Source organism: Perca fluviatilis, chromosome 15 (assembly GCF_010015445.1).
Source record: "Perca fluviatilis chromosome 15, GENO_Pfluv_1.0, whole genome shotgun sequence".
NCBI lineage: Eukaryota > Metazoa > Chordata > Actinopteri > Perciformes > Percidae > Perca > Perca fluviatilis.
Genome location: NC_053126.1, coordinates 19,948,296 through 19,973,416, shown reverse-complemented (window position 1 = coordinate 19,973,416; position 25,121 = coordinate 19,948,296). Strand labels below are relative to the sequence as shown.

The following is a 25,121-nucleotide window of genomic DNA, read 5'->3' as shown; positions in this document are numbered from 1 at the left end:
TCGGCCCGCTCAGTATCTTATGGGATTATGTGACTCATTGGTGCGCCACTTAAAACCACATATGGTGGTGGAGGGAACACTGCATTTTAGGAGTCATTTTAGCAGAAGTAAAGGTCTTAATGTGCCCTTAGAGGAGGTGCACTCTGTTAATGGATGAATAAAGCTAAAGTTGGAACAAAGGATATCCAGGGAAGGACATTCTTCGCACAATCCTGTTTTCAATCTGATGTTCAATTTGTATAAAAGACACTTTCTCTAAATGCAACTGCTCATCTGATGGATGATATAGTCACATCGGGGGAAAAAAATAAATGAAAAATAGGAAGTGGTCACAAAGAAGAGGACCTAAAATTTTCAGCTGCAGGGTCATGTGCAGCCAGCAGAGCAGACGTTGTTTGGTTACAGGCCTAACACCAAATGGACTGTTTTTATATAGCACTTTTCTAGTCTTAACGACTACTCAAAGCGCTTTTACATAGCACAGGAACCATTCACCATTCACACACATTCATATGCTGTGGCCGAGACTGCCGTACAAGGTTTATCATCAGATAAACATTCACACTCATGTACACTCCGATGCACAGCATCGGGGGCAACTCAGGGTTCAGTGTCAGGGATCGAACCACCAACCTTCCGACTGGCAGGCGACCACCACTGAGCCACAGCCGCCGCCACACAGAACCCTAAAATAGTAAAATAACAGCCCTGAAGCAAATCTAGTCTGTGCAGTTGCAACAGTCCGCTGGAAATTTAGATTTTTCAGCAAAGCTTAGTACTTAGCTTCCGATCAGGAACATGTTGTGCACAATTCTTATTTTTCTACATTTCAGGTTTAAATACTTCTCCTTGTTCACAGTAAACTCACAGCATTTGAAGATAAAAAGAGGCGAGAGAATCGTGATAATCATGGCTACTTGTTTTTACTTCTCAAAGTTAGCAGTCAGTTAAATGTACATTATCAAAAAAGGCCCAACGTTTTCCACTTCTCCTCAATCTCCAGATAACATACAAAAAGGACAAACCAGGACATTATAAAGCTGCACATTTTGTACCAGATACAATAATAAAATACGCAATGCTACATTAAGTGGTTAAAAATACAAAGGGAAAAAAGTATATTGATTTTTTAAAACATCTTTAAAGAATATACAATGTTATTTTTTTCTCAACTAGCTAAGAATTTTAGTAGAAAGTGCATTCTATATAACAAAGAAAGGAGGAGGAGAATCATTCGGCAAACTGAAAGACAAACCAAGACATTACAGAGACAAAAACGCCATTAACAAACAGGACAGAAGAAAGTATGTAAGACATAGCTTGGAGGGGCTAGTGTAAAGGCGCCAAAGCAGGAGGAACATCACTTTTCACTTTGAGGAGAGCAAAAGTGTATTTCTTTGAAACAATAGGAAATAAAATGTTTGCGCATACTAAAAGACATGTTATTCAATTGCTATGGTCCCTTCCCCACTAACCGCCTCCACCCGGGATTCTCCTCCTTTCCTTGCCTAAAAACATCCACTCAAAATTGTCACCTCCACCCTTTCCAATGCAGCCACAACTGCACTCTGTTCCACAATGCATTGTCAGTCCCTCCCTTCCCTGCGCCTCACCCACGCAGCAGTAAAGTGCAGAGAATACACACAAATGAAAAGGCTTTAAAATAAAAAATAAAAAACAGGACAAAGATCCATACTGCAAAATTGCTGAAGCACAGCAGTGAACCGGAGGGGACAGGATGCTAAGCAAATAATGCAGCCATCTTAGGACCCACAGTAATGGCAGGATGATTGCAGGTCTCAAATCACAAAAGGGGCATCCTAAACTACTGAGCTTAACCACTTCAGACAGAATACCGTTGAGTGGTAGAAAGAGGATCATGTTAAATGTACTGCTATTGTCCATCTCAGGTATCCCCAATACACATATTGGGGCACAATTTGTAAAAGCAGCTTTTGGTAGAAGAGCACTGGGGACAACCAGACAGACTTGTAAAACACACACACACACACACACACACACACACACACACACACACACACACACACACACACACACACACACACACACACACACACACACACACACACACACACACACACACACACACACACACACACACACACACACACACACACACACACACACACACACACACACACACACACACACACACACACACACCTGATAGCTGTCAGACTGGGTGAAGGGCTAACAACCACGCAGCTCAAATTCATGCCAAATACTTGCCAACTCTTTATGCTAATTTTAAACAAATAACATTCACACCATCGGCTATTACATTATCAAATGTAATTTCTTATGCTGACTTAATCACATGTATGCTTATCTATACAAGAATTCCAAGTATTAGAAGTCGTATGACCACTGCCTTTTATCCTGACATTTCCTATCATCTGCTAACAGTACATCTACACTGCAGAACCATTCATTAGCTTAAAACTGAGCAAATTATCAGAGAACATAAACATATGACTCATCAGCCATCATTTTGCGTAGGCAACATTCAACAGGTTTAGACACACGTTTGCCTGTGTGGATCAAAGTATATCAGTACGATGAAAGTCAAAAAACAAACCTTTACATTACAACGCCCCACACCAAACCGTGGAATATAGGCGGAGGGGAATATGCATAATTGCCTGTTAAGAACTGTGATGAAAAAGGTCCCAGGTGTGTATACTGTGTGTGTCAAATGGCCTTTCACATGGTAACCCGTATCATTTCGACAGCAGCGAAGGAAGTGGGGTAAATCCTGATGGGGCCATCTGTCTGGCCCCTCACAGTGGCAGTATTTGACAGTCATCTGTTATCTAAAAGCATCTGTTGACCAACAGTACTGAAAGCTGAGGTTGCACGGATTACAGCAAGTAAATCAGTGGCCATACGGTCTTTGTGTTTTGAGTGTGTGCTTGAGTAAGTGTGAGGGTGCATGTCATGCATAATTTGAGTTTCTTGACCACAAAATATCTAGTCAAACCTCAAATCCATTGTAGAAAAGCCAGGCTGACACAATACATTATTTTGTAATATTACACTTATGAAAATCAAATGGAAAAGCAAAATTAAGAATTATTGTATGTACTGGAATGGAAAGCACCATTTAACCATGATGTGAATCTAAGACTAGATTCAACTAACCATTTACAAAACCTGTTTTTCAATGTCCCCTACAAAAATTCCTCCCCCCATCCCCTTCTTACTGTAACCTATGGCACTGCATCTTGCACTCTTGCTGTTGCCCGTCTGACAGAAAGCCTTGGCCTTAGGACAGAGAAAGGCTCAGGTAGAACCGGTTACAATTGTCAACAAACATTTCTGTGGGGAAAGGCTCTATAGTACAACTAGGGGGACAGTTTGAGTATTGCTATGGGGAGGAACGGCAAAGAGAGTCCTGATCAATGTGCAACCATAAGTCAACTTGACACAAAGAGGAAAGTTCAATGACACTGATCCTTGAAGCCCAGGTAATGCATACATTGACCTCCATCAGCAGCTTTTGATGACAATGAGATACTTTACACCCATCAATGTACAGATAGAGAACTCGCAGAGAAATCACTTTGTGGATTTCTTAAGAAAATGTTCAAGAAAAAAAATTCTAGAGGTTGTAAAATCTTTGTCAGTTGACCAGGGTTTTTAAGTAGGGGTTCTACTTAAATACTGTGTGCACTGAGGGCGTACATGTCTGAGTCACATACAAAAAGGTGTGTATGTGTAGCTGGACTTATCTAAATCTGGTTGAGAGGGGCACCCTTTCATCAGGGGCCCTGGCAACTGAGAGACTAAAGCAGGACTATGAGAAGAGGAGGAACAAGGCGCGGTTTGGTGTGAGCCTGCAGAGCTGGAGCACAGTTCAGTGGTGCTGTGGGGCTCCAGGGCCCTTGTCAGGGGGAGCCATGTGGTGCAGGTAGCTGCTGTCTTCGTGCCCACAGTGGTTTAAGGGCTCACTCTTGAAAAGGGCCGGGGGTGGGGGCAAGTGGGAGACTGGGGGCACGGCCAGGTGGTGGTGGGGGTGAGGTGGGACATGTTGGGGTGTATTTGAGAGGTGTTGCTGGGTTGTCGGGGGGTGGGGATGATGGTGAGATGGGTTTGAATGGAGCTGTACGTGGGAAAATGTGTGTCCCACAGGGCCTCTTGGAGGCATGGGCCCCCCTGTCGGGTTGAGGCCCAGGGGTGCTGACGTGGTGGCCGTGGTGGCAGCTGAGGGACTGGGACCAGAAATGGAGGAAGAGGAGGAGAAGGTGTTGGCAAAGATGCGGACAGGCACAGGTGGGCCGCTGGTCTGCAGGACCACAGGGCTGGTGACCCGGAAACACTTCTCTTTGTGTGCTTTGAGCATGTTGGAGAAGCGGAAGCGCTGGCCGCACACCTCGCAGGGATAGGGCTTCTCCCCAGTGTGGGTACGGCGGTGGCGCTTCATGTTGGGCCGGCTGGTGAAGCTCTTCCCGCAGATCTCACAAATGAAAGGCTTCTCTCCTGCACAGATTCAGAAAATAAAAGACTGATGCGTGAGGAAGACAGACTATATCAATTAACAAAAAGATTGGAGCTACAAAGAGAAAATAATATGATGCACCAGAGTCAAATCCTTTGTAATCAAATGTGATGGTTACATAATAAAAACAATCAACTGATTAAAGCTCTCCAAAAAACAAAGTTAACTTCCCCTTCAACCATTTCTCTCAACTGAGAGCGACAGCTCTCTTATAAATATGCTAATAAGTTGGCATCTTGAATTGAGGGTCTTTGCTGTCAACCCACCCACTCCGCAGGAAGCCATTACAATTCACACGTTGAGGAGAAGAGATGTGAAAGTGAATAACAGCAGCTCCGTTGAAATGCGGCTCTCATTAACCTCCCTCCATGGAGCTACTGAATGTGCCTGCTACCACCCACACAGTCATCTACAGTATTAACATGCTGCTGAAGGGCTCTCTAAATACCGTACACTGGCATGTTATGTGCAAAGCTCTTCCAAACAAATTGAAAATAAAAAAAGGTGACAGCTAATGTGCTAGTCATCTGTAACTGTTACATTACACTCACAAGAAATCATGAAAAATGTGAGCAGTGAACTCAACTTTGGGCGTTTGTGTTTAACATGTGTGGCGCCTATTACAGGGCGGGACTGGGTGCGTCTCCTCCTGCAGGAGGCTAAATTGGTTGGTAGCGGCAGGGAGAGGAGAGGGCAGCGTAATTACACATCACAAATAGAACCGTGAGGTTCAGCGTAGAGCAGTGTACACCCACGACAGGCACGGCTGGAGAAAAACAGTGAAAGACCAACAGGCTGCACTGCTCAGTTTGGTCTTAGAAATAGCACTGCAGCAGGGACAGAGCACCAGAGGGCTGTAATACAGCATGTGTCTGGGTAGTCATTATAAGCCCCAATTTATGCAAGTCTCTTGTTTGATGTAGAACATCCCTCTCATTACAAAAACTGGGCGATGTCTCCCTGCTCTTACCACCATAATGTTCATCTTGGAAACATCCCATGTTTTTCCCTTTTTAGAGAGTATATGGTGACCGGCTAGCTGTCTGAGCCCAGGAACATTGTTGTTGGGCAAAGTTTTTATCTTAAAACATTTCTGAAGGTTAAAGTGTCTGTATTTAGCTTTGCAACAGGCAGAATAAAAACATATCTGATAACAATTTCTAAAATGTTTCAAAGCAGACAAAAGATTTAAATATGACCACTTTGTATGAAACAATTTTTGCAGGCACTGCCACAACAGCTGAGTCATTTTGTTGGCTATGTAATTTACTAAAGCACGACTGTGTGATATTTAAATACTGTAAATGCTGGAAAGGAAATGCAGGCATTGAAGGAAAGACTGATGCCAGAAAGGCGAGACGGTTATTTTTCTGTTTTAGCCAGTGTATAAATCAAACACTGTGTAAAAAAGGGTCATGTGCTGGAAAGTTGGCTGCAACTTATGAGTTTATAACAATACAATCAAATCAATTATCAAATCCTTATACAGTATCTATACTAGTGACAGTATCTATACTAGTGACAGCCAGGGCTTGCGTGTACTGGAGTCTCCACCCTGATAGTTCCTGGGCCATTGGAAACTACAATCTCTGGAACAGAACGTCTTATTGGGCAGGAACACTAACCTAGGAACTAAATTCAAAAATAAGATATTTCAGTCACTACATCAATCAGGTTCATAGTTTCCCACAAAGCTTCCCAGTTTCTGCAGACTGCAGTCAAAAAGCTGGTTACATTTGTTTCCCACAAAAAATTCCTCGGATCAAAAAAGGGTAAAACCACAGGCTCTAAGGACACTGGGAGCGCAAACTTGTCATATATATTTTTTTCTTTTAAAAAGATGATTTTTTGGGCATTTTAGGCCTTTATTTCCAACAGGACAGCTAAAACTTGAAAGGAGAGAGAGGGGGAATGATATGCAGCAAAGGGCCGCAGGACGGCGCCGAACCCGCGACCCCTGTGTCAAGGACTAAGCCTCTCCATATGGGCACGCGCTCCACCAGGTGAGCTACCCTGGCGCCCAAACTTGTCATTTCTCACCTGTGTGCGTTTTCATGTGCTCATCAAAATACTGTTTCATGTTGAAGTCTTTGCCACACCACTGGCACATGAACTGCTTGTGTCCGATGTGAATGCTCATGTGGGAGCGCAGCTGGTACTTGTATTGGAACCGCTCGTCACAGTTCTACAGCAGAGACAAAAGAAGCATCACATAACACAATATGTCTTGTCAAAAAAAATTCTGAATTAGGGTAATGACACTTTTCTTTATAACTTGCTAACTTGTTGAAAATGGTTTAAACCTTAAGGGTTTCCTTTGACAAGTTTAAATTGATTATGAAGGGTGACAGATTGACTCAATATTATGTGTAATGCTCCTTTTGAGCATTAAAAACATGTACAAGTTATGTGATCTTGTTAACAGATACACTGCTGTCACTACTTTTACTCTTTACATGCACACAAGAAACCAGGTTAGTCCTGTTAAGGCCCAGACACACCAACCAGACGGCTGACCATTGGAAGAAAAGGCAGTTGGGCTGATCAGTCTCCCCGAGTTGGTCAAAAAAAGTGCCTCAGAACACACCAAAGCGACGAGACGTAATATGTCTCCATAACAGCAGGCGGCGCTAATCTGTATTGTTGCCCAAAAATGAAAACCGGCAGCTAATTGAACGAAAGTGTCACGTGGGTCTGGTTTCTCAAATCTAAAATAGTTCACGGGAAACGTGTTTCTGAAAACATTTTAAGCGAAAAATAGGCCATGCAGTTACTGAATCCGTCTTCATTTCAGATCAACAATTTCTTATTTATATGTACATGACATTTAAGAAATTGGGATTACTGCAGTAAGCCAACAATAACCAGATTATTTGGGTACATAGCCACACTGCATGTTTGCATTATGAGGCTTTCTTGGTCAGGTCTTTTCCTAACGTAAAATATTTATAATCTCAATGGCACCACCTGGCTAAATAAATGTCTGTGGGGAAAAAAAAATAAAGATCTGGCAGGTTCCATTCGGTAAGACCACTAAGAGAATGGCCTATAAATTACATACACCCTTAATAAGCATGTAACATGTTACAATGCAGGAGGACTTCAAACATTTATTTAGAGCAACTCCACCCATACACACATGTTCTCTGTGTGCCGTCCATTCAAGTGGTTGGACATTAAAAAAGGCCTCGGGTGGGAGTAAACCACCCCATCTGTCAACTTCCTCTGAATTCACGAGTGAGGACAGGGATAAGATAATCAACTCCAACTAACCCTGTTAAGCAAATAAGCTCGAAAATCTTGACTTACAATGTGACGAAATGTATTCATAAGAGTCTTCAGTTAAAGCCCTGAACACTTAGTTCTACGTCATGTTCTAGTTAATTTGTAAACACTGTATGTTTAGTTTGCTAATATTTGACATGGTTTGACTTCTCTGTATAACTCAGATGATATAACCGTGCAATGAATGTTCAAAATACCCATTCTGAAAGCCAACAACTGAATATAACGGACCATATTTGGTTGGTCACAAACCACATGGCACAGCTGCTCCTCTGCTCAAACTAATGAGTGAAAACTACCTTGAGGCTTCTTTTGGTGGCACACAAGGGTAAATTCATCAAAACCGTAACCTTCAGTCACGACACACAAACAGCCAACCACTCTTTGAGTACTGATTTCAGCCCAAAATAAGTATTACAAAAGGAAAGAGATTATGATATTAAACTATAGGTGTGTGCGTTTATGACAAAATATTTAGTGCATACCATCACTACAGGATGCCAATGTCAATATGTTTATATAGGTTTTGACTAGGGCTGTCTATGAATGCCATAATAACGAGTTAACGCAAATTCCTTTTAACGACACTAGTTTTTTTTGACGCATGATTCATGACACGCATTCTGTGATTTGGGCCTCGTGCTGCTCCGTAGTTTGGGAAATCAGAAAGCCATGCAGCACTGCTGCACTCACCGGAGATTTCTCTCAGTAATGAGTTACGTCGGGGTCACAGCACATTATTTTGACTCACAGTGGGAACTTCGGTCGCTTTGACCGTTATGAAGATAGGGGAGAGGCATTAAGCCGACGCGGGTGCTAAGCACTTTCTGCAAGTAGCCAGAGAGTGGGACATAAAGTCTGCACACTGACCACTGATAGTACATGATTGCAGTGGCCAGGCACCCCCCCCGTTCCAGCATATGCCTTGAGTTGCACATAGCCCCCACCGAACCGTCGGTTTCTCTCACACTTTATTTTGTATCACCCTGTTTTGATCCCACTGAGAAGAAGGAGATGTTTTGTGAGCCTTTATTTTCCCACATGAGGTTAAACACAATTACATTGTTACATTTAGCTGACCATTGTACTTGTACAATGTGTATGTTGCTGTAATGTGCAAGGTCCATTGTTTTGTGTTGAGCTATATATATATATATATATATATATATATATATATATATATATATATATATATATATATATATATATATATATATATATATATAAATAAATAAATAAATAAATAAAGGGATGTTTAGTTAACCTTTACAAGTATAAAGTGAGACACTACACTGAGTTAGTATTAGCAAGTAATGTTACATTGAGGTCAATATGCCCATCTGTTGTTGCTTGATGGGCTTGAGTTCGCCATATTAGGCTTTCAGCATATTTTTTTGAGCACACAGTACCTTTGAGGTTATTCTAGACGGTATTTGTCATTGTTTTGGATTTTTTGCAATAATAATAATAAACATTTGCTTAAAGCAAGCATATTTGTTCGCTCCCATGTTGAGAAAAAAATAAACATTTATAACTAGGGCTGCACAAAAGGAGGAAAATTTGCGATAAAGTTGTTGAATATCGCGATAACGATATTACTTGTGATAAATAGATATGTGTACTTAGTTCTGCTGCTTTCAGTATTCTGCTAAAATACAACAAATTGCTTGTTGAATTAAAAACAAAAAGGAAATCATTTCCAACACACTTTTATTGAACAAATTGAACTGAATATAAAAAGGCACCACTAAAAAAATAAAAAAAGAATGACTGTTACATGTTAAAGTGCATTTTTCTGAGATTATGTTTCAACTAACAAAACAATCTGAGTGTCTTTCGCGATGTGTTGCAGCCTTTCATAATGTCTTTATTGCGGCAGTTTATATCACGATGATGGTAAAAAAACTAAATATTGTGTAGCCCTATTTAGAACAGATTAACAGTGTGTGTGTGTGTGTGTGTGTGTGTGTGTGTGTGTGTGTGTGTGTGTTGACCAATTCATATTTTCTTTCCAGAAGCCATATTTGAGCACACACATACAATACATGTATATTTCTTTAAATGTTATGGGGAAGATTAAAAAAAGAGAAACTGGATCTGTGAATTCTCACAGAATCACAACTGAATCCATATCTTGCTACTCAGTCAGTGAATCTATTAACCTGGAGTCCCAGTCTCGGTCACAATAATCATATATGTGATGTTTTAGGCCTATTGGCAAATATAGGCAATGGCATATGAATAGCCTTTTATTCCATGTTCACTGAAGGTTCTCAGCTGGCACTCTAGTAACATTTGTGTGGTCCAGGTAGTTTTGCATAAAAATAAAATAAAATAAATAAAAATTCGCAAGGCTACTTTTACTTATATACTTTAAGTAAATTTCCAAGCCTGCACTTTCTCATTTTTACTTGAGTAAAAGTATTTTTTAACACAAGTATCTGTACTTCTACTTGAGTACGGGAAGTGAGTACTTTTGCCATCTCTGCTTTAGATGCAAGTGAGACACATTAAAGATACTATTGGGAATTGCAATTAGATCTAAATTAATCAGAACAGGGGCACAATATGTATCTTACCTCACAACGGAAGGGCTTCTCTCCAGAATGCTGGAGTGAGTGAACCTTTAAAGACATGCTGCGTTTAAACGATTTTCCACACGTCTCACAGGTAAATGGCATGTCCTTAGTGTGAGCTGGGTTTGGGGGGGAAAACAATGAGACAACTGCATACACCTGATCAGCTAATACATCAATGTTTTAAATAGGATAAGTGTTTATGAATAAGAGACTAATAAACAACCAGAGATAACATACTAAATCAGACATATTTTTAGTAAACTGTAGACAGTGTTAACACATCTACATACACACCTCCAAAAGAAAAAAAATGGTAAGTGTAAAGTCACAAAATACACCAAGAAAAGAAATACGATCGATAGATCGATAGATAGATTCTATAAAATAAAACAATGTTATGGCTTAATCATATTGAACTGAGAGTCACCCCAGTATAAGATATTAGGGTGATAAAAAGGACAAAAAGGCCCTCACTTACCAACCATGTGCTTACGGACATGAGCCATTGTGTAGAACTTCTTCTCACAAATTTCGCATGAGAACTTCTTTTCTGCATAGCCGTGCACAATCTTAATGTGCTCATGCAGTGACCAGAGTTTCTTAAAAGACTTGTTGCAGGAGACACACTAAAGGACACACAAGTAGAAAAAAAAACATTAAGATTAGGGATTGCTGATAAATATTATGAGCACCAAAACCTGATGGCCATCAGATTGTTCTTATTTGCCCAAACGGTTTCATTATACTCCAGCTCCCTCTGCTGGGGGAAATATCACAATGAGTCTGCTTTCCTGAATTCCCTCTGGAGATCTTCATAAATTACAAAACAATCGACTGCATATGTATTCTATCCCTTTCAAATCGATATTCATTAGAGGTACCTTTGGCAGCAAATACACACAAACAGCTTTACGTCTGTGTGGGTCAATCTGTAAGAGCTTTGCGCTTTTTGAAACTGTACTTCTGCTTTGCAAAACTGTACACATTCTCGACTGGATTCAAGTTTAGACTGACGTGGAAAATTGGACATTCCTGAGCTTTGGCTCAGAGTCTGGGGCTGTCGTCTTGCTAGAAGATGAATCCAGCTGTACTGGCAGTACTCTTGCCGACTGCAGGGCCTACTGTAGAGAAGCATCCCCACAGCATCATGCTGCCACCAAGATATGAAACACCGAAACCCAAGCATTTAATAGGATGACCAGAAAGCTTAATTTTATGCTCATCATACCAAAGAGACTTCAACTTTGTTTTCTCACATGCCTTTTAGCAAACACGTGCCATCATGTGAGCTTTCCACTACCATAAAACTGGCGAGGAACAGGAAAAACAGTTGTGTGTGTGCATATTGTCTTCCATCTCATCCATGAACCCTGGAGCTCTGTTGGTAGCCTCACTTGTACTTTTATCACACAGACATTCAGTTTTTGAAGTAAACCTGTTCAAGACAGATTTACACTGTGCCATGATTTAGTTTTTAACCTATTTTTAAAATAAGTTCACTGTCCTGGGATAAGGATTCTTGTATCCTACCCTTGTTTTGTTCTTTTCTGATTTGTTTTGGCATGATCCTTCGTCTTCATGATATAGTTTTGAAATGGACTAACCAGCTGTCAGACCTTCCAGATACTGTACAGGTGTATGGAACCTAAAAACAATTACTTTTTCCACTTTAATTCAATATAGGTGATCTCCATACAACTTATTATGTAGATTCACTTGGCTACACCAGTGATGGTTTTTGTGTGTCCGAGTAAAACTAACTTTTTGTTATATTTGCACTTAATTTGATTATTTATTATTATTATTGTTTTCCAGGTGGTTGCCAAAGGGGGCAACCAGAGGCCACAAAACGGTTGCCAATTGACTCAATCTGGTTGCCAAGGGCAACTGTTACTGTCGAGCCCTGCTAGGTATATAAAGATGTTATCAAAGAATATGGTGGGACTAGATATCGTCTTGGATTTTGGATATCGTAATATGGCATAAGTGTTGTCTTTTCCTGGTTTTAAAAGGCTGCATTACAGTAAAGTGATGTCATTTTCTGAACTTACCAGACTGTTGTAACTGTTCTATTATTTGCCTTTACCCACTTAGTCATTATATCTACATTACTGATGATTATTTATCAAAAATCTCATTGTGTAAATATTTTGTGAAAGCACCAATAGTCAACACTACAATATTGTTGCGGTATCAATATTGAGGTATTTGGTCAAAAGTATCGTAATATTTGATTTTCTCCATATCGCCCAGCCCTATGATGAACCCTGGAAATGCACTTTTCGATCATTCACAATAAAATGTTAATTTGCAAGAGAATTAACAGAGATATGATATGAGACGGGAGAAGTTTGCTCTACCTGGATGTTCTTCTCACAGTCAGTCTGCTGGTGTAAGGCCAGCTCACTCTCCAGGACAAACTTTTTGCCACACTTGTCGCAAATTTGCATTCGTCTGTGAGTGACATTCATGTGCTTCTCCAGGTACCAGCGTGTGTTAAAGACTCGGGGGCACTTTTCACACGCCAGCATCTCTTTCTCCTCCACTTCTGCTTTCCCCCCTGTCGTTGTGGTTGTGGACCCGGCAGACGACGGGGCTGACCTGCGCTTGCTCTTTGGAGGCTCCATGCGCTTCCGTCGCCCCCTGGTGGTCATTCCTGCAGTAGCAGTGCTCAGAACGGTTCTGAGGCTTTTCCTCCGAGGCTGGCTGGGAGCTGCTGTACTACTTGCACCACGACGGGCCCTTTTTGACCTCGTTCTTCGACTCTCAATCTCATCTTCCTCTTCGTCGTCTTCCTCCTCTTCGTCGTCGTCGTCGTCATCATCATCATCAGGGCTGTCCTCTTCCTCCTCATCGTCGTCGTCGCTGCCAGCTCTCTCAGAGTCCTCTGCTGTGGTTCCAGTTTTGTTGTCCCCCTTGGATACATGAAGTGTTTGGTTGTTCAGATTAACCTCGACAATGATCTGCTCACGCTTGAAGCCCTCATCCTCCTCATCCTCATCCTCTTCTTCCTCATCGTCGTCGTCATCTTCAGTGTCTTCAGATGAGCCGTCGTTGCCAGCCTGGGACCCCTGCGTCCCCACTTCCTGCCCTGTTCCTCCCTCTCTGAAATACTGCTGATGTTGTTGTGGAGTCACATGTTGAGCGGGCAACTGACCAATGTTCTGATCTCCAATGGATGTCTTGGCTGCCATTTTATTGTCCACTAACACAGAATATGGCTTACCACCAACCTCTCTCTTATAAAGCTTGCCCGTCAGGTCCAGATCTGGGTTAGGGGAGTGAAAATAGGACTGGGACACCGGTGCCCTGCGTCCTTCCTCCTGTGACATCCCGCCAATGCTAGGCACAGAAACTCCTTCCTTGAGGCTCTTGCAGGATTTCATTTAGAGGGAGAAGAAAATGAAGTTGGTGCAAGGCAATGGAAAAGAGTAACTGCTACGGTGCAAGGTAGACTAGCCTACTCTACAAGGAGGGGCAGGGGACGCCACACCAATCCCCCACCCTCCTTCTACTGAAGAGACAGGAAGGAGGGGATGAGGCGACAGATCGTCAACCTGATTCAAAAAGAGCATCCATGCTGTCCAAGGTAGAACATGCAGTAGGAAAGACATACAATCTGTTCCATATGCTTAAAAATCAGACCGCAAAATCAAAGGCTCAGTGTCTTCAATGCTAAACATTTGAAGTTAAATTCCTCTCTTCAGTTTGTATGCGAGGTGTAGGCAGATCCCAGATTCAGTTTCTCTGAAGGCTGCTGCTCCGCAGGACGCCAGTGTCTTCAAACTGCAGAGCAGGACAAGACGAGCTGAATGCCAGACATGGAGGAGCTGCTGTAAGGACTTCAGTGTATTGCTTGAAGATCCATTTACAGTGCATTACCTAGGAGATAAGACAGAAGAAAGAGAGGTGTAGATGAGGTTAGAAAAGGTGCTCTTCCACTGTCAATACAGAGACTGAACTGAAACTACAACCATAATGTCAACTTTTCAACACTGAGTGCCACATTTGCCCACAAATGTTTCAGTGTTGTGTGTAGGAGTCAAAACCACAGCCTTCACAAATGAATGTGAGTGGATTCAAGTTCAAAAGCGGAGTCTAAATACTAGAAATATACAACTGAAACACCTCACTATTTAAAAAAAAAAAAAAATGCTGATGGTTTGCTTTCTAGAGTGACACACTGTAATGTAGCTTGTTAATTTAAGAACATATTCACAACAAGATGTAAAATATCTTCTTGAAGACAGTCTTCATTTCATTCACAACATTTTTAAGTACAATCATAAGACATAATGCATATACTTGAAAAAGGACACCCTGGTAAGCTATTTGAAGCTTGTGTTTAGGGGCCCAGACACTAGCAAATAATGCACATTATAAATACTATCATGGTTTGGAGAAAAAAGGAAATCTGTATTATTCAATATCATTTACAACCTACAAGAAGAAGAAACCCTAACTACCCTAACACTACTTAAGTGGTCCCAAGACATGTAGTCAAGCATTGGTTAAATAGATAAAAATGCAAAACACATAAACCTATTACAAGTGAGAATGACAGTAGAAATAAAATCAAAGGGTTTCAGCATCACTTGTTTAGGAATCCCCAGCAGTTTAGAGAAGCTTGAAAATGAGAATCACATCAAGGGCCAGACATAAAGTGTACTGCTTTTATGTCATGGGGAAAAGTCAAATATCTTTGACTGTATTATCGCATGTCTCATATAGGCTTCTCACTTACAGTTTGGTCGACCAAACCAAACGTTGTGAGAAGTGACAAAAAGTAGGTTGGCCAAAATGTATTGTGAACCTAAATGTATATAGGGGCCGGATTTGATTTGAGTTTGACACGTGTGGTTTAGAGTATTCAAGCTTCAACCTATTTCAGTAGTAACTGTTGTTTTGGTTTCATTGTTTGAAACAGAAAAACCTTGAAACACCTGTTAATAGCTCAATATGTATTGCAATAGACTATGACAACATCGAACACTGTACACCATCTACCTACAATAAAAAACAAACAGTAAATTAATTGCACCATTCAAAAATGTAATTCCTCGAAATTATGTTTTCATATCATCATCGTAAAAGGATCTGAGCACTTTGCAAAAACACAAACCCACAACAACTTCACTGATTAAACAACGATGTGTCGATTAGGACACACACACACACACACACACACACACACACACACACACACACACACACACACACACACACACACACACACACACACACACACACACACACACACACACACACACACACACACACACACACACACACACACACACACACACACACACACACACACACACACACACACACACACCCTCATTGACTGTTAGAGGGCATAGAGTAACCACAGCTCAGGCGCTTGTATTGCAGATACAACCACAGGAAACTGTATTTCAACTTTCCATTGAAGCGTATGCACTGCACAGTTTGGAACCTACAGTAATAGTAACATGTTTATGCAAGGTAATGATATGAAAAGTTAGTAGTAAAACAAATAAATCTTGCTTTTGAGGGCATTTGTATGTTCTTTACTTTTGCATACACCTAACTTGGGGTGCCCCTGGCTGACAGTTGGGTGACCTTAAACAACCTCACACCCTACTCGCGTTAATGAGTGTGCACCAGGGCGGTTGGTTCAGTAGTAGAAAACCTCCCGGAGCATGAAACAAAAACACATTTCCTTTCTTGGAGACGGCAAACTCTCTTCTGCGTCTTCATAAACATTTTTTGCTTCATTTCTTTTAAAACAAAATGCTCCTCTGTTTTCTACAAAGACAACATATAGGCCAAGAGTCAAACATACCACCACTGACCCATTAAGACTACTTTGATCTGGTCTTTAATTTTTAGTCATGATTAAGATAAAAGGGTTTGCAGAAGTGCCAGAAGAACAAAAGAGTGTGAAAAAGAGGGGATCATAGTGAGTGTAGAGCAAAGCAGTCACAGTAAATAATACAGGCCTCATTATTTTAACAATTAAAATCACAATTGGCAAAAAGTCATATTTTTTTGTTTTGTTTTTTTACTTCTACTGGGAGTAGTATTTGTCAACTAAAAAGTGTTTCCATTTCTGGTGTCTTACTTTTACTACAGCCCTCATAACTACTTTATTACTGAGGGTTCAACACCAACACTAATTCAAACTGAACAGAAGCTGCACTTGCTCAGAGTAATCAGTAATAAAATCAGAATCATTCCAAAAGATGCTTTCTATATCTCAATATGCAATCTTAACTTAAGTTCTGACCAAGTTAATTCTCACTTCACTGCTATAATCTCTCTTAGTCAACCCTAAACTGATTTTCTTGTTCCTCCTGACACCACATCTTATTACTGTCATACAAAAAGCATGCAAGAATGAAGGCAGGCATACATGTAACTAAATTATGTTTGTGGTTAAGTTTTTAATTAAGCCAAACATACATGAATCTATGTTCTACGAGTTTTGCAAATACAAGCGAAAGTAATTCATGTAGAATGTGTCTATCAACATATACAGACACACCTGTCTTCCTGTGCATGCTGCCTCTGATCCTTTCTGAGAATTGGACAGCAGCTCCGAGAGCATTAAGACCACAAGGGGAGGGTGAGCCCTGCACTGACAGAACAACTCCACTCACATGGCTGTCTTAGAGACAAAGCCTAATAGATTATCCTGCGTCTGAATGACGGGGAATATTTGCATGAGAAACCACTGCCTGAACATGATTTAGCATGCACCTTGTTCCATTCTCTTTTAAGTACAGGTGTGTTTAAAATATATGTTTATAGGGCTGAAAGAATATACAACAGCTAAGTTTAAGAATTATTTAATTTGCCATTCGCAATAATAAAAGTGCTAAATTCACTGCTGAAAACTGTCCAAAATACACCACGCACATCGGCAAATAAACAAACACACAGTGTGGTTATGTAACCCATGTAGAGTAAAATCCTTCCACCGGCTTATCATTATCAATGATGAGTCATTTCAGGGTTTCACTCACAGCGAAATAATGCAGTCCTTTGATGTGGGAATCAAGTAGAGCGCAGACTCCTCAATATCACTGGTAATTAGTCTACACAATCACCTTGTCAGATCGGGAGGTCAAACCTATTGGAATGATGATCATTTGCAACTGTTTTGACCTTTTTCTTTTTAGTTTGGACAGCTTTCAAAAGATCTTTGTACCCTGACGTAAAAAGAGAAAAGTGCATAAATGAATGTCTCTGACAACCCATTTAAGTAATCCAAAGCATTAGTAATGCTCTGCAAAACTTGCCCAGAAATCAAAGTTTATTCACGATAACCCATTTATAGCTTTCCTCAACCATGCTTCAGAGACGTGATGAGAAACCAAAACCAATTTCATATAGGGTATGCCACAAAGCCAGTCATATACCGGATAGATGCTACTGTGGCTTAAGATTTGAATGACACAGGATGGGAGCTTTACTGCAAAGGCACTATACAACATTTACCAACAGCATTAAAATGTGCAAGTGATCCCAAACACTTGCCTTGTGACAGTAAAGCAGATGAGACTTCTGAAGCCGTCAAAATGTGTCACGTTTACCTCATATTATGCAGCAGTGCTCCTCAAATCCACGGTTCCTCTAACGTCTAGACTTTAATGAGCTTTCCCGTTGGCAGCTTGTAGACAACCGTGTGAAGGTTCACATTCCTCACTCTGTCCAAACTCATAAGACCTTAACCAGCTCACTGTGTGGTGCACTGCAGGGGTGCTCCATGCCTCTCTAAGTATTTGGCCCTCAAGCTCATAATCGGGTCAGAGCATACCTAGTGTTTTTGGTCTGGTATAAATCATCTGAGGTATCATAGAAAAGTGAGAGTATTATCTCAGGCATCTGGTCTCCCATACCAAGTTTCTTGACTCTCATCACTGTACAGAGAGACAATGTCAAGCCTGACAGCATTCCACTGATATTCACAACTGGTATATCTGTATTCTAAATAGGGGAAGATAACATAGGGACATAGAACTTGGATCTTTTGTTTAAAATCTGATTTGAACTGTAAAAAACAAACGGAAGGATTGGGTCTAGCAAGCTTGCTATTTCTGCGAAACCAAATAACGTTACAACATTTTGGGAAGTATGACGAGATAAAGTGCAGCAGCTACTTTCATCTTTCTGAGGGCAATCTTTTTTAAGCTACATGCTTGAAGGTAACGTTGCAGTGTGTATGAAGCAAAGAAAGGGTTAAAACAAAAAAGGCAACATTATAACACTATGCAGGCCTGGCCAACTTAGGCTACTTAGCTACGTAACGTTAGCTAACGATACTCCATACTAACCTGCACACACATGACAAGCTAACTTGGCTACATTAGCTCAAGGTGCAGCCATTAGATATTCTAGTGCAGTTAAAGGTCACTCAACAACAATCATATTACCTTGCACAAGCTGTACCATCTAAAGGCTAGTATTTGCCGACATGCATTAGCTAATAACAGATGCAAGACTTCCACTTTTTTAACCCAAAACCGCCCAGATTGGGGCTAGTTAGCTTAAAGCTAGCATTCACGTCAGATATTTAGCATTAACGTTACGCTTAATTTCGATACTGCACTTTGAAGGGAAAAGTGTGACAGTTATCGGACCCACATCAAGCTAGATGAAAAGCCGATGTCATGCTTTGTTATCAATGTATCTTTCTTGTCTTACAAGATGAAAAGCACCGCTTTCCTAACAAAACCCCGACTGCTGTACTGACAAACCCACTCAACTCGACACTGTCACAAAGTCAGTGCTAGCTGAGCTCACGGACAATTCTCACGGTAGCTCCGGCCACCGGCTACCGGTGACCTACGTGTGCTTTTCCCAGCAGCTGGCATGCTTGTCATACATGTAAGTGCATACGATGAAGTTATATAGCAACATTTTGTTGTCGGTTTGCTGGCTTACCTCCGTCGAGAGCGACCTCCCTCTTGCGTTCGTGCAATCAGAGTTGCACAGATTCAGGGTTGCACGCGCACTTCTCTTGCTCGTTTTCCCTCTACATTGGCGGATGTGCATTTAAAAAAGGAAATGCCAATGATCTTTATGTGCAAATGTGTGGGAGATTATTTGTTGATGTGCGGTATGGGCTGCGGAGATACCTGCGCACCGGTGTCTTCAGCCCAGCTACGTGGCCCGGCCAAGCTCTCGCGCGTACCACCGCCGTCCCGCGCTCATCCTAGGCGTTGAGGCCGCTGTCTGGGCAGGCGCGCGGCAGCGTGTCTGGGTCTGGATTCTTTACGTCTCCCCTCCAAATCAGACACCCGGCGCGCGCGCGCACACGCGCTGAGATGAATTCCTTGATTGATGAAATAGTAATAAAAAGACCCCGAGGACCGTTTTATCCTCTCAAAGGAGAAATCCTAAAAGTGTAATGATTTTATTCTATTTTTACCATCGACTCCCAATCTTTAATTAATATACCTCTTCAATTTGATGAGTTTGATGTTGGATTTGTAACTAAGTTTTTGTTGTCTGACTCTGGACACACAAGGCGGAAAGGAAAATTCAATATTTTATGGAATGTATTATCCTAAAAGGTAAATAACATTAGCGACAGTGCATAGCATAAGGGTTTAAAAACGGATAATCAATATAAAACACATTGTTTATATAGCTAAAATACAGTGATCTCAGCCTTCTTCTAAAATTTATTGTATTTAAGCTAAATTGATATTTCATCTATATACCAGGACCTATTAAAAGAGCCCCATCATTAGTTGCATAGAGGTTTAAATTTATTCCCAAGAAGCCATTGTTTAAATAAAATCACTTACTTTAAACTTTCACTTTGTCATTAAAGCTACCAATGACAGATTGGAACAATTTTATCTATTTTGAGACATTATGGAGGAATTAAGAAAGCAACAAGGAACAGTACAACTGACTGCTTATCTTCTACAATATTTATAAATAAAAAAGGGAATGCAATTATGACACACCCTCCTGTGGTGATGATTATAATTGCACTCAATACAAAATACTATTCACCTCTGAGGCCTTGAACAACAAGCGTGACCACTGGGAGGTAGAAAGACAATTTTATTGTTGCTTTGAGCCATTTCTGGAAAATGGGGCGTACACTTCCTCCACACAAACTAAAGACACAGCGAGGACTGTAAAGAATGAAGGATCATCCCCTACTATATGACAGGCACATTCCAATTGATTGGGAGGGGCAATATTATTCATGAAGAAATCATTTGCTAGAAAGCAAATATATTCCAGAGATTTAATCCTTCTGGCAAATCAAAGCACAAAGAATTAAAGTCAAATAAATACACCATCTCTAGTCATTTATGTCAGTGAATCAAAAGGAGAGCCTTTCATTACAGATCTGAATATACGTAGTTACACAATTTGAGGAAACGTTCCGGAACATACAACAGAGTAATGGCATTCATCATTTACTTTCATCATCTCATCTTTTAAAGGAATAGTGTGCTTTCCACACATGCAGTGCTCTGAAACAATGTAGCAAAGACTAATCTTGAGAATTTACTGCATTGTCAATTTTTATATATATATATAGGTTACCCTACACATCCTTACACATGGTTGGACTTTATAAATGCATCCATCACAGACCTCTCACTCTGTCTCCCAACATCCTGCTGTTAGCAGAGCCCAGTCCAGAGTTGGTTAGAGAAAGAGTGGGAGAAATGTGTGTGAAGTTGAATGTCCTTTATTAAATCCTCCAACCACCCCTTCCATGGCCCTTATAACAGCTGGTGACAGCGAGAGTGGGCTACACATGAGATGTTATCACTGGGGCAACTGGATCAATGTGCGCTGTCCTGATGGCAGGTAAGTGACATTACGGGAGCGGGAGAGTTGGAAAGCGATGTCCTCCGCTGCCTCCAGCTTACGTAGCTCTACCAGACCATCACCAGCCTCCATCAGGGAGTTGGCGATGAGCAAGGCAGCCTGGGAATCTCCTTCTGCTGAGATGATGGTCGCCTGCTTCTGTTGCTCTGCCTTAAAAAGGATAAAAAGATTGTGTGAGCTGCCTTAATTCACATTAACTGTAATAAACCGTCCACCCCTCCCCATGGAGACTTTGTCACGCATTTCTGAATGCACAAGTAGTATAGGGATGACCTGTGGATTATAAAATAAAACAAATACCTTTTCGACAATGAAACGGGCCCTCTCAGCCTCCTGCTGGGCCACCTGCTTCATCTCAACAGCCTCTGTGAATTCTTTGCCAAAGGTCAAGTGTGTCTGAAGGAACACAATACAATTATTTCTCCAAGTTAATATCCAACTAAAAAGATAACATGGACAACGTTGTAAAATTTGCCAGCAGCTTCATACCAGTGAAACGTCATCCAAGATGAGACCAAAGGTGTTGGCTCTCTCTGTGAGGTCCTCACTGACCTGCCGAGACACAAGCTCTCTCTGGGTGATGAGCTCACCAGCATCGAACCGAGCCTGTGGAAAAAAATAAAAATAAATAAATAAATAAAAGACAGTGGAAGAGTCAGTTTTTTGACTTCTCTTATAACAAGAACGGTCATCTGTTTATTTGTAATTACTCGACTCATACTCACCACTACAGACTTCAAGACCTCTGTGGTGATGGATGGCAGCACCCTCTCATCATAGTCCTCACCAATACTGGTGAAGATGCGTGGCAGCTGGGTGGTTACCGGCCGGAAGAGGATACGCAATGTGATGTTTACATTCTGCAGATCTGTGGGGGGGGGGCAATGATTAAAGTGTAACTCTTACTGCACATATTAGCCTACAAGTGAAAGTGACAAGTGAATTTTGTGTGCAGTACAAGTTATATTCTTAGGTAATTTTTGCACAGCTTGTAGACCTAACGTTAACATATAGAATTGCTACATTAGGTAGCATTAGATGTAAGCCTTGCCAGTATATTTTTGTCCTTAATAGCATTTCCAATAGGCTAGTTGTATGATGCATCAGAGAACCCATTCAGACTACTGTTTTTTAAGAGACAGAATGTTTATCAACAAAAAGTGAGGACAATATTACAGCGGTTTAGTAGATAATTGATGTACCTTTGCTGCCTGTGATGACAGGCACGTTGCGTGGACGGGAGCGACAATCAAAGATTATAGGTTTCTGAACCCAGGGAATGAGAAAGTGGGTCCCTTCACCAACAACATCATCTTGCACACCTCTGAACCGGTCAAATATCACAGCCCGGTGCCCTGCATCAACTGTAGAAAAGAGTATAGTGAGTCTCTCTGCCAAGAGGTTTGTGTACACAGCATACAGGTTTTTATAGCAGTATAGTTTATAGCTCTACAACTGTCAAATGTTTTGCTGATTTTTTTTCTTTAACCAGGGCAGTGTTTTCCTAACCTTTGACATCAAACCATTTGTTTAAATCATACAAATTATATTGCTGAAGAGCTACACATTATTACATTACTATTATCGGGTTTATTAGACATATTTTAGGAAATACATTCATCATGCATTTGACAACACACAAGCAGTAAGAAACGAACAGCAAATACAAAAGACACAAGCTTTAGAGAAACACTGGTCGTGTTACAACACAATAGAAGTTTCCAGGAAAAAACACGCTAGATGAATATTAAAATAATATCAGAATCACGTAAACGGACTTTAAAAACCAAAAGGTTGCCTCATTTGCAACATCACTGGTGAAAGTATTTCTTCAGCTGCGTTTTATTAGACTTAGGAAATTTCAACATGTGCAATGCATTTCTGTATTCTACCTATTGTAAAATTCCTAATTTTTTTTGCAGCTTATGTGTTGTCAAAGTAGTGAAAATGTATTGTTTCCTGTGCTTTGTTAATTTGCATGCGTTTTTTTACTACATCTTGTATGATTCAATGTGAACAGCTGTAACAAAATAATCACTAAGTTTGATTGCTCAGTTGATTGATTAGAATTCGTGACTGAATGCTGCAGTGTTCACATCAAGGACATATGAATCACATGAAAGCTCAAAAAATAGGAGTAAATTGGCAAGTTATGAGTTATTAGGGGTCCTATTGACAGCACTCACCATTGAAAAGGGCAGAGTTCACAACACCTCCACCAATGGCGAGGGCCAGCCCCAACTTCCCAATAGACTCGAACAGCTTTGCCATGACAGCAATCTCACTAACAGTGAAAATAAGACAAGAGGTTGATACAATTACTACACATCACCAACATTACCTTCTGCGCAGTGTCAACCATTTACGTGTTTGTGACGGTGTTTAAAAAGCCGGTATAAACCCCTTCCATCCAGTACTAGTTGGCCTTGAGAGATGCCAAGGCTGTGGATGTTAGCTAATTTAGCTCACTAGCTAGCATTAGCTTGACAGCTAGCGGTGTATTAAGACAGCTAGCAAGCTAAGCCGAGTAAATCGAGAACTATATCTTAGCGTTTACGATATAAAATACTACTACTTTTTCATCATTTAAGATACATTCAAATTACAAAAATGCTTTTGTCAGTAAAGTCAACCCGGGTGACTTACGTTACGCATGTTATCTCTCGCTGATGCAAAAGGGTTGCTCGTGTTCAACTCAACACTTAGCTAGCTATGTATGATATAACGTATTTTATAGATCTAAAAAAAAAAATAATCTCCAGTTTGCTTTATAATTACTGCTATTCACACATGTGGCTGTACAATTAAGTCACGCACACGCTTGCATATCATAACTCACCTCAGTTTTGCTCAGACGTCTATGACCTCCACCGGACACGACGTGCGTACAACACATGAAATATCTGCTCCACAGCGCCTGCGCACTGCATATAGCAACGCAGCCTCTGATTGGACAAAAGACAGACCTCTTCTTCTACGGCTTGTTAAGTGAGTGGTATTGAACGTAATATGGCATTACTTCCACCTACTGTTTTTAGAGTCTTGGTAGACCTCAGATGATTCATTCATTCATTTGTCAGTTCTTCAGGTATTGAAATCATAACCTTATTGTACAGTGTGGCATTCAATTAAACGTTTTAATCTCAAAAGAGAATCCAAATTAAAGAATTGTTTAATATTGTGTGTCTGTCAGATTGACCTCAACCATATTACACACATTCTGTGTTTATAAGGTCAAGATAGCTCAAATCACTGCATTCCTTTGGTTAGCTGTTTTTATGGCTGCATATGATCAGTAGATCTTTACTAAAGTAAAATACCAATACAACATTTTTAAAATAATAATAATAATAATAATAATAATAATAATAATAATAATAATAATAATAATAATAATAATAATAATAAAGTCCTGAATTCTGTACTGAGTAAAAGTACAAAAGTAGCTTACTTAAAGTGTCAAAAGTAAAAGTAGCCTGATATATTAGGCTGTTGCATTCCATTATTAGACTATTAATACTGATGCAGCAATGCAATGTAAGTATAGAATTTTGTTTGTAGCTGGTTGAGGTGGAGCTAGATCTAACTACTTTATAGGCTAGGCTACAGTTAGGTAATTTAATTCAGTGATTCCCAATTTAGGGGTCAGGTAAAAATCGGAAGGGTCATGAAATTATTAATGGGGTAGAAAAGATGAAAAAGCATACAATTTTGTATTCATGTTTTGACTTTTTTTGTGAAATATTGTATAATTCTACTACTTTGGGTCTGAACAGGTATTTAAATGAGAGCATCTGAGACGTTTAGAAGGAAAATGTTTCTTTTGAGGAAATGCTATTATAAAATGCATCTGAAACATGACAAGGGGCCCCACACTGCTTTTTAAG

At 40.5% G+C, this 25,121-nt stretch overlaps 2 protein-coding genes across 6 annotated transcripts; both read right to left on the bottom strand.

The window, feature by feature from the left end:
- Positions 1-904: 904 nt before the first annotated feature.
- znf652 (zinc finger protein 652) lies at positions 905-19,628 on the bottom strand. Of its 5 annotated transcripts, XM_039824768.1 has the most exons (7): positions 19,509-19,625; positions 19,315-19,405; positions 12,744-14,265; positions 10,862-11,009; positions 10,384-10,499; positions 6,560-6,704; positions 3,878-4,500 (listed from the first exon to the last, which is right to left on the bottom strand). In XM_039824768.1, exons 3-7 carry the CDS (start codon positions 13,767-13,769, stop codon positions 3,878-3,880), a joined length of 2,058 nt encoding a protein of 685 aa, XP_039680702.1. In that variant the 5' UTR covers positions 13,770-14,265; positions 19,315-19,405; positions 19,509-19,625. The 5 variants fall into 5 exon arrangements, with proteins under 5 accessions (XP_039680706.1, XP_039680702.1, XP_039680701.1 ...); XM_039824767.1 differs by having other exon boundaries at positions 19,315-19,628; XM_039824771.1 differs by lacking the exon at positions 19,315-19,405.
- An 800-nt stretch (positions 19,629-20,428) lies between these two features.
- phb (prohibitin) lies at positions 20,429-24,196 on the bottom strand. Its single transcript, XM_039825980.1, has 7 exons — positions 24,074-24,196; positions 23,421-23,518; positions 22,437-22,598; positions 21,960-22,102; positions 21,724-21,840; positions 21,535-21,630; positions 20,429-21,384 (listed from the first exon to the last, which is right to left on the bottom strand). The coding sequence occupies exons 2-7, from the start codon at positions 23,503-23,505 to the stop codon at positions 21,172-21,174; spliced, it is 816 nt and encodes a 271-aa protein (XP_039681914.1). The 5' UTR covers positions 23,506-23,518; positions 24,074-24,196; the 3' UTR covers positions 20,429-21,171.
- Between the last annotated feature and the right edge of the window lie 925 nt (positions 24,197-25,121).

Bases quoted from the DNA above. Each gene is read 5' to 3' on its own strand.
- znf652 (XM_039824767.1), bottom strand. From the start codon at position 13,769: ATGAAATCCTGCAAGAGCCTCAAGGAAGGAGTTTCTGTGCCTAGCATT. The intron at 10,500-10,861 runs GTAAGTGAGGGC...CCCCAAACCCAG, and splicing joins TGTCCGTAAGCACATGGTTG to CTCACACTAAGGACATGCCA. The intron at 6,705-10,383 runs GTAAGATACATA...TCTCTGCTGTAG, and splicing joins AGAAGCCCTTCCGTTGTGAG to AACTGTGACGAGCGGTTCCA.
- phb (XM_039825980.1), bottom strand. From the start codon at position 23,505: ATGGCAAAGCTGTTCGAGTCTATTGGGAAGTTGGGGCTGGCCCTCGCC. The intron at 22,103-22,436 runs GTACATCAATTA...CCCCCCCCACAG, and splicing joins TGTCATCACAGGCAGCAAAG to ATCTGCAGAATGTAAACATC. The intron at 21,631-21,723 runs GTATGAAGCTGC...GTGTTCCTTCAG, and splicing joins TCTTGGATGACGTTTCACTG to ACACACTTGACCTTTGGCAA.